The sequence below is a fragment of the Azolla caroliniana genome, unplaced genomic scaffold (genome assembly GCF_043228905.1).
Source record: "Azolla caroliniana isolate FFs.n. ecotype wild unplaced genomic scaffold, voAzoCaro1.0.p SCAF_11, whole genome shotgun sequence".
NCBI lineage: Eukaryota > Viridiplantae > Streptophyta > Polypodiopsida > Salviniales > Salviniaceae > Azolla > Azolla caroliniana.
The window spans coordinates 17,597,365-17,617,000 of record NW_028230446.1 but is presented as its reverse complement, the minus strand read 5'-3'; the positions used below and the strand labels follow the sequence as shown (position 1 = coordinate 17,617,000).

At 36.5% G+C, this 19,636-nt stretch overlaps 3 protein-coding genes across 6 annotated transcripts; 2 read left to right on the top strand and 1 right to left on the bottom strand.

The window, feature by feature from the left end:
- The first annotated feature begins 4,216 nt into the window (after nucleotides 1–4,216).
- Nucleotides 4,217–8,425, top strand: LOC147858175 (dynein beta chain, ciliary protein). Its single transcript, XM_087327857.1, has 3 exons — nucleotides 4,217–4,385; nucleotides 7,510–7,634; nucleotides 7,729–8,425. The coding sequence occupies exons 1-3, from the start codon at nucleotides 4,217–4,219 to the stop codon at nucleotides 8,029–8,031; spliced, it is 597 nt and encodes a 198-aa protein (XP_087183983.1). The 3' UTR covers nucleotides 8,032–8,425.
- A 1,687-nt stretch (nucleotides 8,426–10,112) lies between these two features.
- LOC147858174 (uncharacterized) lies at nucleotides 10,113–14,240 on the top strand. Of its 4 annotated transcripts, none has more exons than XM_087327479.1 (10): nucleotides 10,113–10,273; nucleotides 11,552–11,617; nucleotides 11,706–11,841; nucleotides 11,939–12,056; nucleotides 12,233–12,940; nucleotides 12,971–13,244; nucleotides 13,281–13,436; nucleotides 13,532–13,573; nucleotides 13,669–13,710; nucleotides 13,796–14,240. In XM_087327479.1, exons 1-10 carry the CDS (start codon nucleotides 10,207–10,209, stop codon nucleotides 13,828–13,830), a joined length of 1,644 nt encoding a protein of 547 aa, XP_087183605.1. In that variant the 5' UTR covers nucleotides 10,113–10,206; the 3' UTR covers nucleotides 13,831–14,240. The 4 variants fall into 4 exon arrangements, with proteins under 4 accessions (XP_087183605.1, XP_087183606.1, XP_087183604.1 ...); XM_087327480.1 differs by having other exon boundaries at nucleotides 12,971–13,253; nucleotides 13,302–13,436; XM_087327478.1 differs by having other exon boundaries at nucleotides 12,971–13,436; nucleotides 13,796–13,851; nucleotides 13,951–14,240.
- A 690-nt stretch (nucleotides 14,241–14,930) lies between these two features.
- Nucleotides 14,931–19,145, bottom strand: NUDX1 (nudix hydrolase 1). Its single transcript, XM_087326682.1, has 3 exons — nucleotides 18,867–19,145; nucleotides 15,195–15,523; nucleotides 14,931–15,082 (listed from the first exon to the last, which is right to left on the bottom strand). Exons 1-2 carry the CDS (start codon nucleotides 19,030–19,032, stop codon nucleotides 15,228–15,230), a joined length of 462 nt encoding a protein of 153 aa, XP_087182808.1. The 5' UTR covers nucleotides 19,033–19,145; the 3' UTR covers nucleotides 14,931–15,082; nucleotides 15,195–15,227.
- Nucleotides 19,146–19,636: the final 491 nt, after the last annotated feature.

Here is a 19,636-nt window from a genome sequence, read left to right as displayed (position 1 = left end):
CTGCTAAACATTGTTTGTGGCGTTGTGGTTTTGCTCTAGACATATGGAAACAAATCATAAAATTATTAACTCCAATATATCCTAGAGCAGTGTACACATGGGGTGCAGTATTATGGGCAGTGGTACATGATAAACCGATGGTATATGAACAGGAGGAGGTTGTAGATGCTATTATGATGAGACATGGTTTGATAGAAAAAATTTTGACCCCTCTGAATCCACAAATACAAACTGATAAACCTCAAATATGGCAATTGGTAAGTAGTATTACAATTTGGTATATTTGGAAGGCTTGATGTTTAAAGGTATTTCAAAATGTGATAGAAAGACCTGCCCAAATAATTTCGGGAATTTGGATAGAGATTGTGCATAATCTCAGAGGGATTTTGGATAGTATAAAAGGTAATACGCATCAAGCGGAGCTTAGGCGTGTGAAGTTTCATGCCATTTGGGACATAGGTATATTTTATAGACGGTGTTTTGATAAGGTGGAGTGGTTCTACTCAACACCAAAGTGTTTATTTAAGCCGATCGTTAGAATTTAGAAAAACATAGGGGGTCGGTGGTATATCTTGTATGTTTAGCCTTATGGCGTTTTCTAATACTAATGGAGTATCTTTTTTTTGGAAAAAAAAGGAGCAATGAATAATCGAAGTTCTCTATGTTACTTAAATTGTGCAATGGTAATTATTGCAACACTCCTTTGTCCACGTAGGTGATGATGTAGATCTCTTACTAATAAAAAGGCAAGCAAATCATCCATCCAGGGTGAGAACTGATGGTTTGATGCCACCAAATATAAAATTTTTATTTTCCTTAATAAATACAACTTATTGATGTCAAGAACCGACACCTACACATACATTAGCTAGTGGCAAATTGATTCAACATGTGGTGCAACCCTCTCAATTACAATCAATGCAAGTCTTTTGCTCATCTACGATCTTCAAAAAAATTCAAGTGCACCATTCAAAGATGACACATTCCTTAAAAAAAATAGTGGAGCATGTAACGTCAACTAGTATAATTAGTAAGTTTTTTTTATCATGCAACAAGAATGTTCAAATCATGCGTATGTCTTTCAAAATATGACGAGGTTCTAGTTTTTTTCCATACTAGTTGTCATAACTTTTCCCAAGATGGTGCACATGTATTGTTTCAACTTAAGTGGCATAAGTTTGTAGGGCTTGTGGAAAATTTGGCCATATGTAGGTAGAATGTTGTAAATGACATTTTGTCACCATTGATCAAAACACCATCACGCAATCAAGGGGGAACTAGAACTTTTTAACAATCTAAACCTACTCATGTTGCCACCGTATGTATGATTGGTGCTAAATACCACCCATATAAGCAAGTTGTGTCTCCTTAAAATGTAGTTTCAACATCCAAAGTTATTGGCATTGGGTTGACAAAATCATATGGTTGGCAACAATTAAAGGGAAAAAAAGATCAAAGGCCTCACTCGACCTAAAGTTATGACATTGGAAATTATAGAACATGTGCATGCTAAATCTTAAAATGGAGAAGGGTCTCCATGGGTCTCCATGTATTGTTGTTGCATGGGATTTTATTGTAGGCGCTCTTACTTCAATGTCTTTTCTAAAAGGCCACGATTCATATTTCGTGCCTTCAATGTTTTAGGTGGTATCGACATCTCTATGGATTAATTTTGATTGTTTCTCTCTCTTTCCTACTTGTTTTTAATCGTTCAGCCCATGAAATGTACAACATACAAGATTCAAACCTTATGTAACTAGATGAAATTGTGATAAATTTTGGCATTTATATTATGGAGGAAACTTGACATTGTTTATTTACAACATAATTAACACCATTTTGTTGGGACATCTTTTGTTGTTGGTGAACATAACCTCTATTATGCAATAAACATTGTATTCTCAAGTTTTGGTAATGATCAAGTAATATCTAAAATTAGTTTAAGCCTACAATGATCATGGTATTTGTTGATTGTTGGGTGGGGTTCAATATCTTTTAGATGAGAATAGGCATGCACTCATGGAAATATATTCATCTAAGATCTCACTAAAACAAATTGACTAATGGTAGTGTGTTAGCCACCTAGCCTTGGAACTTACATTATGGTTTTAGTGTAGGAATTTCAATAATGCCCATTTCCATGAAGATATTGTGTCCGATCACTAATAAACATCCTCCATTGAATGCCTTGGTTGGCATGTTTTGTTGGAAACTATTCAAGGACATTCAGCTTAGGATTTGTGGATTCATTTTCTCTCATCTATGATTTCATATTGTTGAGTTAGGTTAGCTAGATGGTATGTTCTAAATGCACATCAATTTGCAAATTTCATTTGTAAGATACAAATTCATACTCTTTCAAATCATACCCCGGTATGATTAGCTTTATACTTAGATGCTAAACATCACATGGACACGACCAAGTAATATATGGGTAGTATGAAATGAACAATATTCACATTATTATATATTACATATCATAGTGCCTAAGTGTGAGTACACCACATGAATGATCACACAATGACGATTAAAGTTCACATGATATTGAGATAGTAAGTATATACGCTAGTGACTAATATATGGCTTTGAAGTGATTCAAAAATCTTAGTTTCCTAACCAAATGTTTATGTAATATATAAGACTACTAAATTTGATGAGTAAGTGCATCTAATACATTAACTTTTCAATCACCTATACTCTATTTACAAGATCAAGATGTATGTTGACATTTGTTAACACCAATGCGCTCTGTCTCTCTCTCTGTCTCTCTCTGTCTCTCTGTCTGTTTGTCTGTCTGTCTCTCTCTCTCTTTTGGTGAAAACACACAATTATATTAATAAATGTGTGTAAAAAACACTACTTAAAATGGGTGTGACCATGAAGTATGGTCACCCACTAACTACACTACACTACACACACACTCTCTCTCTCTCTCTCTCTCCCCCCACATGTGAGGAAATGCATCAAGAGAGAAGCTTAAATGTAGAGAAAGATTTCACAATTGTCTACGGAGATACTCATATTGAACATTTTCAAATAGTATGCATGGAATTTAGTAATGACTCTTGATGTTCATGAATTTCATTATTGAACGTTGCAATTGAGACTTGAGAGTGCATGTTGTGGTTGGGACAAATGTGTGTAAGGATAAGGAGTGGGTTGGAAATGTGTGTAAGGAGTGGACGGAAACCGTGTGTAAGATGTGAAAACATGAATCTAATCAAAAGTGAAGCATTGTATCAAAGTGCGATACTCATACTCCAAACTTGTTTAGGATAAAATAAGCATATTCAACGAGTAGTTTCCTTGCATGTGTGCAAATGCCCCATTTGGCATGGAAGAGAATATGAGTTGGGTGGTATGGAAGCAATAGCTTGGATGATGGACAAAGGGATGGGCACTCACACTTATCGATGATTGTGGTTTCCCCTATTTGAGAAGAACATAGTTTTACTGTTAGGTAGAATGTGGGTAATTAATGTGTGAAACGTGATCGTCCACATATTTCCCAAGAAAACGATACATTGGCGTTGCAAAATAAACAAAACTCTTTCATTGAGAAATCTATTGATGCATCATGAAATAAAACATAATGCATCTCATTATACAACCATGTTTCATTTTGTGCATTTGTTGGGGGAGCCCAATATTTGAATATTCAGGTCTTTTGACAGGTTTTCCCATGTGATACTAGGAAGTGTGGATGTGAGGGTTTTCTTTCAGGCGCCTGCCTTAAGCATGCACTCAACACCCTTTCCTTGGGCCATGATTTCTATTGGAATGTAAACATGTACATACTCAACACCCTTTCTTTTAATAACATGAGCAAATCGGACATCTCATCTACCCCCCCTGCCCATTACGAAAATGGATGTTGGACATCTCATCTACCCTCTGCACCCATTATGAAAATGGAAGCCGGACATCTCATCTACCATCCGCGCCCATTACGAAAATGGAAGTTGGACATCTCATCTACCCTCCGCGACCATTACGAAAATGGAAGCCGGACATCTCATCTACCCTACCCGCCCATTACGAAAATGGAAGCCGGACATCCACCCCTTCCCAAGAGAACAATGGAGACACCATGAATGAAGCCTTCTCTCTCTCTCTCTCTGGATTTTGTGATTTGCAAAACCCAGGGATTTGCGAGAGAGACAGATACGTAAAGACAGACACGGACACAGACATACACATAGAGACGTAAACAGAGATGGGTCAAGCGTTGCGTAAGGTCACGGGAGGAGGCAGCAAGATCGGTCCCTCATCAAAGTTGAAAGGAAGAGGAGAGATGCCCGTGGAATCGAGATTCAGTGATGATCCTCACTTCAATCGCCATCTTCCTGGCGATGTCCATCCAGGACCTCCTCCTCCTCCTCCTAGTAAGCAGCATCCCTTCCTTTTTCTGCTGATATTTCAAAATTTCTAAAAATTTTATTTTGTTAAAAATTTGTGACTTTTTTTTTCTTCTTCTAGAATTTACGGTCTTATTTAATTTCATTTACTATTTTAGCATTTTAATTTCTACTTATTTTGTTAGTATTACTATTTTCTCCTTTCTGTCATTTTATTTGTTTAGGTAGACCTTACAGATGATTAATTGTATTGGAAGCTTTTTTCTTCCATCTTAGAAAGGTGTTTGCTCAAGTCTTTCATCACATTAGCTTGCTAATGGCTTCATTCTTTTCATCTTTGATGGTAAGTGATTTATTAGAAGGGGTATTTCAAAAACTAAATTAGTACGATTATAGATACACATGTATGTATGAACAAATGTATGCATATATATGTACATGTGTATGTATATGTGTGTATGCCTAAACCTAAGCCTATGTCTATACCTATGCTATATTTTTATGTACATGTCTATTGTAAATGGCAAGACACACTCATACCAAGCTAACGATTATTCCAAATTAGAAGTTTGTGAATTCATTCATATTTTTTCTATTATTTTCTTGTATCTTGCCCTCAATTATTGGTTTTAAATATGCCCATGTGAACCTACTCCCCTACCCTAATCTTACCTGTTTATACCTTCCAGAGATATCGTTAAGTAGTGTAGACACCATTTCTTTGGCATTATGAGATTAAAAGTAATGGTCACATTAACTCATGTGATATTTGTTGAAGTATGGCATTACCTGTATTTTTTATATTTGTTTGATACAAAGACATGTAAGGAAACAAAGCATTGGATTATCTATTATGAGAAATGCACAGTGGAATGGAGAATAACAGAATGTAGTACGAAAATATAAGAATATGAATCTCCTAAATATCGTGTAAGATGTGGAAGCTAGTACTGAGGTTTCAAAATCATGGCTGCTAGAGGCATCATCAAGTCCACAAACATGGAACCTCAAACACTTCCGAAACATCAGATGCTCAGTGGAAACAAAGCATTGGATTATCTATTATGAGAAATGCACAGTGGAATGGAGAATAACAGAATGTAGTACGAAAATATAAGAATATGAATCTCCTAAATATCGTGTAAGATGTGGAAGCTAGTACTGAGATTTCAAAATCATGGGTGCTAGAGGCATCATCAAGTCCACAAACATGGAACCTCAAACACTTCCCAAACATCAGATGCTCGAGAAAGAAAGACATATTAACATCTCTCAAGAGACCAAAAAGGCCTTTGAGGTCAAGTGGTAGATTAAATCTGAAAATGTTGCGTCATCTTGGAGAACAATAAATCTAAATAGATTAATAGAACTTTCCGAAACACCTTGGTTATCCATAATGCACACACATTACATTTTCTGGAGAAAATGTGCATATTCCTATTAGCTAAGCACATAACATTGTTACTTGTGACTCAAGATCTTAGATGGACTGAAACTTCTGGATTTAGAAGATCTCTCAACATGGCCTGCTCCTATATGGAGAGCCCTCCGAAGCAATGAAAGCAACTTTGGTGGTGGATTATAATGATCTTGATTTCTCGATGCCAAGGATGAGGCCTGGCCTATGTGCATGATAAATTGTTATTACTTGATCTACTGAACCCCTTTAGAATGTCATGTTGGTTGACTTATAATGGGAAATAATGTTATGAGGTTTCTCTGCTTATGTAGTTCTTTAACCATCTTGGTGTCTTTCAACAACTTCTCTCTATATCTCTTTATTTGCAACAAGAAAAACCCCAAGCATTGTTGGTTCAATGAAATTGTGGATTGAACAAAGTCTTTGTACGAATAGCCAATGGGTATTTCCCCGTTATTTCAGAAGAAACAGTACAATGCTAAACATGATCTTCTGATTCCACCTCGAGACTGCATAAACTAGCAGTTCTATTCAGTTTGGTGATATCTGTCTGGATCACTGTATTCTTCTCCTCTTAGCCAGTTGAGGCTGTATTGGAATGGGGTAGTGCACCTATATTCAGGCCATGTGACTTAAACAATGCTTTCATTTGAGCTTACCAACACTGAATGCCCTCTTTTTCAATCTAATCTTTTGATGACTCATATGCCAGTCTTCTATATCTATGATTTAGTAGCCCTCAAATCCACTGACTACATTTTACAACTTGAAACAGTGGTTCTGTGACTATTTGAAACCATGTCCGAGGTCATTGCAAGACTGCGTTTGTGTTGTGTTAAGAAAACGAAGATAGACCTTAATTGAAACAGCTTATTGTGAATCATGCTTAGCGAACAAGTGAGTTTAGTTGGTTTGGATTAGAAACCATGAAGTAAGACCATGTGATGTCAAATTTAAAGAAATACCAGTCTTACTTGTGGAGAGAATGTCAACATTCAGTGGTTGTGAGTGAGAATTTGAGCTTCTTTGATTTGTGCTCAAGGAATGCAAATTTGCGTATAGTGAACCCATTCCTGGAAAGAGGAAAATTAATCAAGCATGATCCTGAATCAGGCCTGTCAGTTGACATGAATGATCGTGAAATTAAAGTTGCATTGTTTTTTGCTTTTTGTTTTCCAGTGATATTCACAATTTGTTTACTCTTTTTACATGAAGATTCATTGCAATGTGCGTGTTCTGTTTCTTTTTACTATTTCCTCATTGATCATAATGTATTTAAAGTTCTGGATGTTTATAAGCCATATTATCTTGATTCCAAATGGCTAGTTCTATTTTCTTCATTGAAATAGTATTTTTTTCAATGCCGTTTTTGGATTTCCTATTTGTCTTCCAAATTTGAAATTTCCCTTTCCAATTCTGTTTTCGTTCATATTATCGAGTGATTCTGGATTTTAAGTTCTTCTATTAAAGATGCATGTCATTTCACATTTATTTCTCTTTCTTAATTTGAGCATATTTGATCTATTCTATTCTGATTGTGCGTCTTTCACACTAATTAGGGTAAGGCAGGAGAATGCTATACCAGTCCATTGCACCATTGTAATATCCTACTTTTCTTTATTCAACATACTGACCATCCTACTAGTTTTTAAAAATTTTAACTTGGATGAAGGATCTAAATTTCAATTAGGAGAATTGCCAATGATTCATCAAAAAATACTTGACTTGTAGATCTAAACATGGGTTCACCCGATGATAGGGAGTGGAACAAATCTGATCCCATGTATTCAGCAATGGTGAAAGAATTGGCCGGCAGTGTGGTTGCAAAACAAGACAGAACAAAGGGAATGACTGAGGTAAAAACAAAACATAAAGAACATAAGATTTCTCAATATTTTTCTATTTGCTTTTTCAAAGCATAAAGTAAACAAGTAAATGGTCTTACTTCAGGACCACCTCCATTTTAGGCGTCCGCTACCAAAGAGTAGACAAAGCAAAGGATCAACACCCACTGAAAACAACAATGTTCCTCCAGGTAAGCTAAATGCGGGCCATATAAAGCAAGTTTTTCTTTCCTACCAAGGATTACTAGAAGGGGAAAAGGCTATGGATGTGAAAGGCCTTGCCAAGAAATACAATGTCGATGCAACTCTACTTGAGAAAGTTCTGAAGTTCTCTTCCATTCCTAATCCTGATGAGAGGAATGAATTCAAGGGTGTGACTCACGAGAGCACAAAACCGAGGCTCGAGTAAGTTTTTTTCTGATCACAACCACTGTCCTCTTTATTCAAAAGTTTGTTACATATGGAAGAATAACCACCCACTCGATATCTCCACACCATAGCATCTTTTAAAGATAAGAATGCCAAAAGCTTTGTTTTATAGAGCAGGGAGAATAAGAGGCGAGAGAGGACTTTGACATTCTGTATTGAGAAGTGACTGTATCAAAAACATTTTTTTGCATAGAGAGCTCATGCATTGTTCTTGTTCTCTTCTTCTATATGTTGAAGCTTCAACTGATTCTTGGTTTCTTTCCTTTAGTAAATTGATCTTATTGTCCCTACAACAATAAGGGTATATTATGTTCGAACAAGTGAAATGGTAAAAATAGTGGAGTATGATTCATAAACATGTTGTCATTCAGGAAGTAACTCGTAAAGATTTATGGGTGTTTAAATTTTGGAACTTGCAATTGCATTCTTGGTTTGAATCTCAAACTTATTTGAACTCTTGAGTTTTGTTAAGATATTACGTTACTAAGGGTTGAGTCATATCTTGTGAGTTTTGTAAGATATTAAAAGTCAGTGATATCTTGGGAATTGTTGTGTATATTTTAATATTCTATTGAGGGCATGTATATCATTTACATCATCAAGTTCATTTTTATAATAGGATTTCACAGGATAATAGGATTTCTAATTTTAATGACATTCGTGAATGGTGGTTTCTGGAATATATTTTAGGATCGAAACATTTGCATCTTTCGTTTTGTCAACTCATATGTTTGGGGTGGTTGGTAGGTGATGTCATTCAAATAGGGATACATTTTAAGTATCGAGTTTGGTAGTTCTATGGTTTTTGTTAACGTGTATCGATTTTTTCTGTTGAACCTCTCCATAAGTTTTGTCTCAGATCATGTTCACAACCATTTGCTCCTAAAAATGGATTTACAACCTTGGCATGCATGTGATGCAGTCAAACTAAAACTTGGGTATGATATGGTTCCTAAAGTATGTACACGGTTGAAGTATATTTTCTTTTACGCACTAACAAATGTTACAGTTGAAGTATATTTTCTTTAACATCCTAACAAATATTAAGTCTATAAAATGTTAGTATGCAGTTACCTTTCCTCTTTAAACCTTACCACGCCCTTTAATAAAGCACATCATCATTGTAAAGTACTGAATTTGCAACATGTGTTCTAAATTATTGCAGAAAGATATTTAGCCTGCATTAATGAGTATCGTACTCTTGTATTTTTGTTATATTATCCTTGAATACTAGAACTTGCATTGTGCGTTCAAAATCATACTAACTAGTTAGAAACCTAATGAATTAAAGGTTTTGTTCATTGAATCATGTCACTAAAGGTACCCTTGCTTGCTATCTTGTACATGTACACAAGGGTTCTATTTTCTAGAACATGAAGATGAACGAACAACCTATTGGACACTACAAAAACTTGTGCGGGTTTTAGGAATGAAGGCACAACTTCATTGAGCATTCCAACTAAGATGGGCAAACAGAAAAGGACGGTAATAGAGGGTATTTTTTTTCATGGCACCATTTCCTTGAAACTCAAGGACGGACATGTTATAGGCGTAAACAAAAACTTACAAGGATTCAGGTTGAGTGATGGATCATGGTCTTGAACTCTAAGAAAGGCATCAAACGAGTATACAAATGTAGTAATGAAATCAAGAGATTGGAAAACTAGGATCAAGGCATCATGTTTCAAAACACTAGGATTGGGGCCGTGCAGGCATGCAAAAACTAAACACGACATAAAAACTTCCGAGGGTCTAGGCAAACGCAGGCACCATTTTCTCAAAACTAAGTAAGACACATGCATGTAGGATAGGCAAACAAAAGCCAAATCAAGCGGAAATACAAGGAATGGAGATTAGCAGAACAGAGAGGCTATATGAGATTGTTTCTTGAATGATATATCAAGGGGTGCTGTAATATCCCGAATGCCGAAAGATAACGTAACAAAAACATTGAATAGTTCCGAGGGTCTCGAAGATGAATTAGAGAAATATGAGAGCACAAGCAAGAGTAGAACTTAGAAGAGATATAAACGCAATGGGAAAAAACATTTCTCAAATTTACATTCTTAGCCCCCAAAAAGACAGAAGAAAGAAAAAGAGTCAAGTCAATGACACGAAGTCACAGACACACGAGTCACGGAGAAGAGAAGAAGAAATGTCTGGAACAGTAGAGATCTCCATCGTTTCTGCTTCTTTTCCCCCTCACGCTACCTTTGATTCAGGTGTGCTCTACTATCCCAGTTCTCTGAATCAGCTATTATCAGTGTTTGTTTCTGGTTTGTCTATTTCGATTAGATTTTATGTCACTCTATGCAAGGGCTGAAGAAGTTAATTAGAATATGACGATGATAGCGTCACGACTTCCTTTCATTGTCTGATTTATAATATGGGATTTATCAGATGAACGTCACCGTGATCTGGTGCAAAGTCTATTAGATTTCATATGCTTTCGTAAGAATATGTAAGATTAGGGTTTAAAGTTTAGAGGTTGAAATTTAGGGTTAGAGTTTAGAGTTTAAGAAAAATTCTGATAGGGTGTAGTAGAAATTTGATATACTTCTTTCAGAGTTATTTACAACTGGATAGGCATTTTGGTGAATTACTGACGTAGGTGCCTAACAACAGAGAGAAGCCTGAATAGTAAGAATAGTTGGCAGAACTATGAGATAAGAGTAGTGAATAGAGAGGAAAATTTGTAAGATTTAATAAATATGTGTCATGGTTATAATTGGAGCATGATATGTGAGTAATCACTTCCAATGCATCTAACTAACACTTTAATGAAAATTAATAAATAATTAAGAAAATACTAGTGAGAAGAAAAGGCCAGAGATAATAATTCTCCACCCAACTGAATTCTTGTGAGCAAATCCTAAGTTCTAATGAGATTTTGATCCATCTAATTTAACTAGTTATTCGAACTTAAAGAAATAATTAAGAAAAGGTCAGTGAGAAATTAGTGAAGAAGAGGAGGTCAGCGATAATTTACGGTACACTATGTTCTATGCATAAGCACAATATCCTTCTATGGTACACTATGTTATAATAAGCACAATATCAATTAATGAGATTTATTAGGCTAACAATGGTTTTATGATTTATCAGCTCCATTAATTAATGCTATGTGTATCCAAATAACAGGATTTCCATATTTTTAGAGATTTTATGATACATATTTGGGTCCTCTCCGAGTTTCACATTCATGTCTATTCAAGGTTGTTTTCAAGTCAAAATTGGTGACACCTATGTAGCTTATCAAGGATGCCCAATAACTGGTTTCCCTCTTTAAATTAGATAATGCCTTATGAATCAAAGGCAACTTTATGTTTACCTCAAAAATGATGAGTCCCCTTGTTTTCTTTTTATGTCAAAACCACAAATCTATTTGTAAAGAAAAGTTCTTTTTTATATATTTGATAATGCCCATTGAGAAAAGAATCAACTAGTATTTTGGGGCTTATAACTCTTCTGATTGCTTTTTGTTCTTGTTCATGTGGCAGAACCCAGTGATGCTTATGCTATATTAAGATGCAGCAAACATCAATATCGCACCAAAACTGCCAAAGGTATGAATTGAATAAAATCTACTTTTTGTTAGCGTGTTTCTGTTGAATCTCTAGGAAAACTCTACTTAGCTACATGTCTTGGTTTCAGATCAAGGAAGGCTTCCAGTATGGAATGAGACATTCACACTCAATCTCAAAGAAGAAGAAGAAGCCATTTCCAAAGAACTGGTGGTGCAGGTTTTCAGTGCAAGAAACGAAGCCAATGATCTTTTGGGCATTGCAAAGTAAGTGAACGACTTTTTATAGTGTTTTTTAAAACATCATGTTCAGAGAAGTCACATTAACTTGGTAAAAGTAACTAAAAATTTTGTGTTCTTGTAGGATACCTATATTTAGTATGGTTGGAAAGGATGAAGCCACATTAAGTGCTCTGATCAATCCCCACATGGTTGAGACGGGGATAGTAAAAGTTGCTTGGAAGTGGGATCCAGTTTTGCAGGTTTGAACAAATTATGAAATGAAATACAGCTAAATCTAGTTTAAGTAGGATCGGTTTGTATAGCATAAAATACATCAAAAGTTTCACTGTGATCCTATATATTTTCTGCATTTCCTAAAACAGAAGCCTTTGGATTCTCTTGATTGATGCTAAATGTTTGACTGACTATTCCACAGAAGCCTTTGAAAGCAATCACCAACAAAGGAAAGGTTTCAGAAGTGTACGAATATAGTGTGAGTGATAGTGATGTGCAGGCCAAAAACAATGACACTGAATATAGTAAGTTGGACGCTTTAAGTAATGTTATGATGCAGTTGAGTGTGGAGGAAAAAACATCTGTACAGTACAGAGATTCTACAACTAATTTCACAGCTTCCGCCCCTCCTTATATCGAGGATGGTAATGTGAAAAACTTATCTTACCCTAGTTTTTCTAGCTCAGACTATACTTCATATCAACCAACATCGGCACTAATGAATAAAAAGACCTATCTGGGCTATCAAAGTTCAACTTCAGATTATACTTCTCATGGCAGTTATCCATCTTATCCAACTGCTCAGGTTGACATCATTCCGTCATATCCTTTGAGTAAAGAATCTTATCCTCCTGATAAAACAAATAACATGTATGCCCAATTACACACTAATAATGATATGGGTTATCAACGATATCCTCCACCTGATGGAAGTTATCACTATCCACCATTGCACCCTCAAGAAGGGGGACATCAACCACTTGATGTTGGTTATTCACCATCATATCCTTCTGCACTAGAGAAAGGAAGTAGTCATATGGGTGAAGCAATAACACCCGTGTCTAATGAAAGAGTCTTTGACAAGGGCAAAGACAAAGACCACAAGGACAAAGACAAAAAGCACAAAGACCTCAAGAACAAGGGCAAGGACAAAGACCACAAGGAGAAAGACAAAAAACACAAAGACAAAGGCAAAGACAAAGAGAAAAAACACAAAGAGAAAAAGGACAAGAAAGACAAAGAAAAGCACAAATCTCATGATTCTCATGTTACTTACAGTCAACTCCCACTGCATGGCTATCATCCACAATATCCACCCCCACCACCTTATGGTCATCCCCCAGAAGCTGCACATGGATATTCTCCAGGGCCATATGGTTACTCCCCAGCTTTCCAAAGCTATCCTGCACCACAAGGATATCCACAAGAATATCCTCCTCCATCTCCACACAGTTATCCTCCATCTCCACACGGATATCCTCCATCGCCACACGGATATCCTCCTCCATCACCATACGGATATCCTCCTCCATTTCCACACGGATATCCCACTCCATCTCCACATGGATATCCAACTCCATCTCCACATGGATATCCTCCTGCATCTCCACACGGATATCCCCAAGGTAAATAGAAGAAACTTTACCTTCACATCAGTTTTTTTGCACAAATGGAAGGAAAATAGTATGGGTTTTAAAATTACAATCTTTTATATGGACAGAATATCCATCGCATCCTCGGCCGCACTATCCAGTAGAATATGGTAAGAGTGGAATCTCACCCTACCCTTGACATTGAGATTTTGCCCTAAACGATGAGAAATAGTAACCTGATATAATTGCTTTTCTCTATGTACAGGATATCCATCACAAACTCAACCAAATTATCCAATTGAACATGGCAAAGTCTAAAGGGTTCGTTTGAGTGTGTTTCATGAAAGTACATAAATATATGGAGTCATATGTGTGTATGTTCTATGTTGCAGGATCACCTGGTTCAGGCCATGGTAAACAGCATTAAGCAGGAAATGAGCTCTCAAATGTAAATAACTTCAAAGAATATGTTATTGTCATCATGGTTTTACCTATTTGCTATCAGTATTTCAATCAGGAGGCTTTCTTGTTTGTATTATATGTACAGATCTACAAAGCACGCAACAGGCTCTTACTTAGCTGCCCATATCTCTTTAGGGAGACTTGTTTCATATTATACGAGCTACTCTTTTACTACGAGGGTTTTATTATTTGTATAGATCTAGAAACCATGTGAAACATGACATGGCCTCTATATATACATATATATGTGCAGTAACAATATTTGAAAGTTTAAGGTAAAATACTTTTTCTTTCTTTACGAACAATGCAATTAGATATACACACACATGCACATCCTGTATATTTATTCATTTATTTTTGGATTGCATTTGTAGATATGCATATACTATCTCATGGCCATTGAAAATAGCATTAGTTGTATAGCCTTGTATTCTTGCTGTGTTGAATTTATGATTCTTGTGAATGTCATTGAGAAATTCTGTTATTTTTCAAAAAAACATGAGGTGGTTCAAGTAGCAAGGTGCATTTTTGATAGCTTTGATTGGGAATGAAAATAAACATGATATAGAAAATGGTCCTAACAAGTTTAGCCTACTTTAACTATTTTTGCTTGCAAAAATTCACTGTACATGGTGTGCGTGATTGGTGAGGTGTCAATAAGATAATTGTTTTCGGGCAAATGAAAAGCTCCAATTTTATTGAGCTGCAGTGTTATTTGTGAATTCTCCTAGAATCTATGATCACACCCATCCTTTTATTTATTGCTTTGAAAATGGTTGACTCCAAGTTTCGTCTGATAGATATCTTCTCATGAATCGATGCAATGCATTTCAGGTTCCTCATAAGCATAAACTTGAAAGCACTCGTCCAAAAATTGAAGGCAATCTCCCACTGGAGCCAATATTTAGCTGAAAAAGGAAGCCATACCCATAAGTTTTGGAATTTTTTGATATTCATCAAGGTGCCATCCCACCCAATAAGCATTAAGTTTGGAGCTCCAACACTTGCCCTTCGCATGAGGTTGCAACATATTCATTGAGGGAAAATCAAAGAGCTGGAAGCATGCAGATGAAGAAATGTTGAAACTCTCTTATAATTGGAAGAGTAAGATGAAGTTTGCAAATGCCTCAACGTACCTTCAAAACATTTGAGGTGAAATGCAAACACTGGAATCCCCATAACGTACCATAACAAAAATTTCATAAGATTTCATGAATCTGTGATACATTATAAAATTACACAAATGTTCTGTAAATCTCCGAGGCAGAATTATGTGAACTCGAAGAGTTACAAGTTCAGTTCAAGCCATGGAGTGTGACTGGTCATCACCATCTTTTGAAAAGCTTATTGAGGAATTGATGACTAGTCATCCAGTTTGAAGCCACCATCTATTAAAATTTGTAATGGTTCAAAGATAGGCTGGTGAATATGTGGCCACTCAACCCATTCCCAACCATCACACTTATCCGGCTCCAAGTTCTGAGCCTCTTGCTTAAGGGGGTCAGCGAGTTCGGCTCGCATGAAGATTGTCACATAATGAGATGGTCTTCGCTCCTTCAACATCACTGTGTTATTGACAGCTGCAAATCGTATGTTACTGATCACTAGACCTGTCTCCTCTAAGACCTCTCTTGCAGCACATTCTTCCCAAGTCTCTCCTGAAGAAAATTTAAGGACAAGCCGAACGAATTTATTGTTGTCAGATTATTGATGAGCAAAGATAATGGACAATTAATCATGAAGAAGAAATAGACAGTTAATCGGACACACCGTGCATCAATCTTGCTAGTAGGAGCAGACTCTCATAGCTAAAAAACTAAGCTTTTTTACATCCATAATTAATAGAAAGTTTTACTCTCTCTCTTCCTCACATGGTATACCGTCATAATCCAGCTATTCACACACAATTAAGTAATAATATGAAATTATTAGAGATAGCAGATGCATTTAATCACACACATATGTATGGCAGAAGGTTTCAAATATGGTTTGTAATCTCTAGGCTAATCTTGAATACGTATAACACCCAATTTAATAGTTCGACTATCATCTTAGTATACATTTTATTTGGTTAAGTTTTTTGGATTATTTCACATGATATGCAATCAATTTCTTTTCAGTTTGATTGGTGCAACGTCACTATGGGAAAAGAGAATGGGCAAACTTAGACCCCCAGCCTTATAAAGCCTAATCATACAGATTTTTCTCTAAGACTCAGACTTCCCTTCAAAAACAGATCACATTTGGCATCCCATGATCAGAAAGTTGTGATTTCTCCTCAAATGAAATTTCAACTATCCCAATGCCACTGATATAGGAATTTTCAATATGTAATGGCAACAAATAATGTGGGCAATGTAAAAGTGCATTAGAACAAAATGAAACAGCCACTCCACTACACCCCTCTCAGCAATCGTTAATATGCAAAATTTAGCAGGGAAATGAACAGAAAAAGCACAAGAATTTAATTTTTTGAAAACATTGAAAATGGATTCGTCCCCTTTAGAGATGTTGAAAAACAATGTTTTTCTGTAACATTGATTTTCAAGGCCAAACTTAAAACCGGAAACCTATGCAGATCAGATTTTTATATATATTGTATTCCTATGATTTATGACACCCAATGCATTGTCCATATACGCATTGTCTTCATTCTGTTCAATGGAGACAAATAAAAAGCACTAATCCTAATACCACAAGGCAAGATATTTTATGAAACAGGCCCAATAGAATTCCAACGTCAGTGTAACTGACAATAACAATTCATAACGGCTAAAGAAAAGTTAGAAAATAAAAATCAATCTTTTCCACATGCGTGAAAGAACCCAGATTCCCCCTCATCTTTTAACTTTCCTTACCTCAGGCATTCCTCCTCACCAGCAGATGCTCATTAATGCTAGGGTCCTAATCATATCAGAAAGAAATGAAAGAAGGTTCTTGAGCAAATTTTAAACCCTAAACACTTGTATTACTTAAAAAATCCAAGATTCCTAATCCACAAACAAAAAAATGGACATGGTAACAAACATTGAAAATGTATAAAAGAAAGAGGAAAGAAACATCTTGAAACAGCAAAGCTTGATTATAAAATAATAAGGGGATGTTTTCACTGAACTTTCCTTTATTCCGCCCATATGTCCCAAAATTTTCATTATTTCCCAAATGCCCTTGGTCAAAGAGAGAGAGTGTGTGTGTGAGAGAGAGATTGTGCTCTCAGTTTAATTGGTTGTTTCATTTGGGGGTCAAAGAGGTGGGAGATATAGTTGATGTTTTGATCTCAAAGATTTTTGGATTTTGTTAAAACACATCAATTATTAGTGTATCTTAACCAATTAGAAGTTTATCAAACAACAACTACAAAGTCTAATCATTGATGTTAGGTCCTTTAAATATATAAATCAACGAGAAATCATGGGTTGATTGGCATTTATGGGGTCAACCTCATTTTCTACAATTGACTATTAATTTATTGTACCATTGCTCCATTGAGTCTCTTTGATGGCTATCTAAGGCTAAACAAGAATGGAAAGTATGTAACTCTGATTTTGGATGTTGGTAGATCTTGAAACGTAGTTCACATTCTAAATTGCCACTTCTCACAAAGGTCTTCATTTGAAGACTGTTGATTGGGGGTTCACCTTTGGAATTAGTTCTAATGAGATGTGGATTAGTAACAGATAATGGCTTCTTTTCCACTATTCAAGTGGAAGACAGTAGTTATCATTTCATACAATGTCCAATTACACATCAAATTTGGGCTTACATTCCTCAAAATTTAGGAGTTTTGTCACGTTGTTATTTGATGCCAAGACATTTTGTGTTCGCACAATTCACATAGAGTTTGACATTAGAGATGGAGAATGTTTTCCTTCTTTCGCCCAATTCAAGTGGAAGATAGTAGTCATCATTTCATACAATGTAAAATTGCACGTCAGATATGGGCTTACATTCCTCAAATTTAGGAAGTTTTGTCCCGCTGTTATTTGACGCCAAGATATTGAGTGTTTGCACAATTCACACAGTTTGACATTAGAGATAAAGAATGTTTTCCTCTTTTCGAGATATTGATGATTGTGATATAATAAGGATATGCGCAATGTTTTTGTATGTGATGGTAAACATGGAATTAGATCATATTTACAAAAATTGAATGGAGCATGATGTGATAGTTTTGATTCTTGGAGCAAGTTGAAATTCTTTCCTCAGTGGAGTGTTTGTCTTGTCAATTGATGATTCAACATGGCCCACTACATGACACCACGCAGTTGTGGTACAAATGCAATGTTTTTTAACACACATTTATTTATATAATTCAGTATTTTTCACCAAAAAGTGTGTGTGTGTGTGTGTGTGTGTGTGTGTGTGTGTGAGAGAGAGAGAGAGAGAGAATGTGTGTGTGTGTGTGTGTGTAGAAAGGCCTCTAAAGAGGTCAATGTGGCCTATGAGACCAAAATAGTACATCACAGAGCTTGATCGCTTGATCAAGAAATGAAAATTTAGTCATGTTGACCCATTCCAAATCCCCATGAGATGGATGCCCTATCTGGATTGAACTATTATACTTCATGAGCCTTGACCAAGCCTCCAACGTTTCCAAAAGATGACCCATTATCTGTTTGTTACCCTTGACAGCCCCAAGCATCTTGGTATATAGAAATGCAAAATGGTATGTGTGGAAACTCCCTGCAATCTAAGATGTAAAAGCAACTTAAGATAGATGGATGTGGGAGTGGCCAAGATTTGAAAATGGCATCTGAAGTTGAAGAAGTATACGATTGAGAGAAAGACTATGAGTAATGGTCAAGCAGAACTCACATGTAATTGCTCTCCTACAGGGGTTTGGGCAAAGCTATTTGGGCAAAATAGCAAGGCATTTATGTAAAGTAGGAGCAGCGATATGTAATGTCACATACATAGCAAAGAGGAGTGAAAAGAAAGGATGTGGAAGCCATAGCCACAGAACGTAAATGAGCAGACAGAAGGAGAGCAGGAGGGACTAACCGAATTCGAGATGGCCACCGGGGAGGGCGAAAGTGGCATTCCCGATGGAAGAGCGACGGCGACCCACCAAAACCAACCTCCGATCTTTCACAATCAGCACTCCCACTCCTACCCGAGGAACATTGGAGGAGGAGGAAGAAGAAGAGGCCATGGTCTCATCTGCCATAGACCCCCACCCACCCACAGAGCAAGGAAGATAGAAGACCAAGGAAGAAGATGACTCTGATGATGGTGATGGTGATGGTGATGAATCTGATGATGAAGAAGAATGAGAGCGAATAATTTGGCAATGCCTGCTTAAACACTGATTTGGGGAGGTTTTTAGTTATATATATATGTATGTATGCATATACATATGTACATTATGTAGTGTGAGCGAGTGAGTGAGTATGGCTGTGTGTGTGAGTGTGAGTGTGAGTGTGTGTGTGTGTGTGTGTGTGTGTGTGTGTGTGGGTGCATACACATACATTATGTAGTGTGAGTGAGTGAGTATGGCTGTGTGTGTGAGTGAGTGGGTGAGTGTGTGTGTGTGTGTGTGTGCATACACATACATTATGTAGTGTGAGTGAGTGAGTATGGCTGTGTGTGTGAGTGAGTGGGTGAGTGTGTGTGTGTGTGTATGCATACACATACATTATGTAGTGTGAGTGAGTGAGTATGGCTGTGTGTGTGAGTGAGTGGGTGAGTGTGTGTGTGTGTGTATGCATACACATACATTATGTAGTGTGAGTGAGTATGGCTGTGTGTGTGTGTGTATGCATACACATACA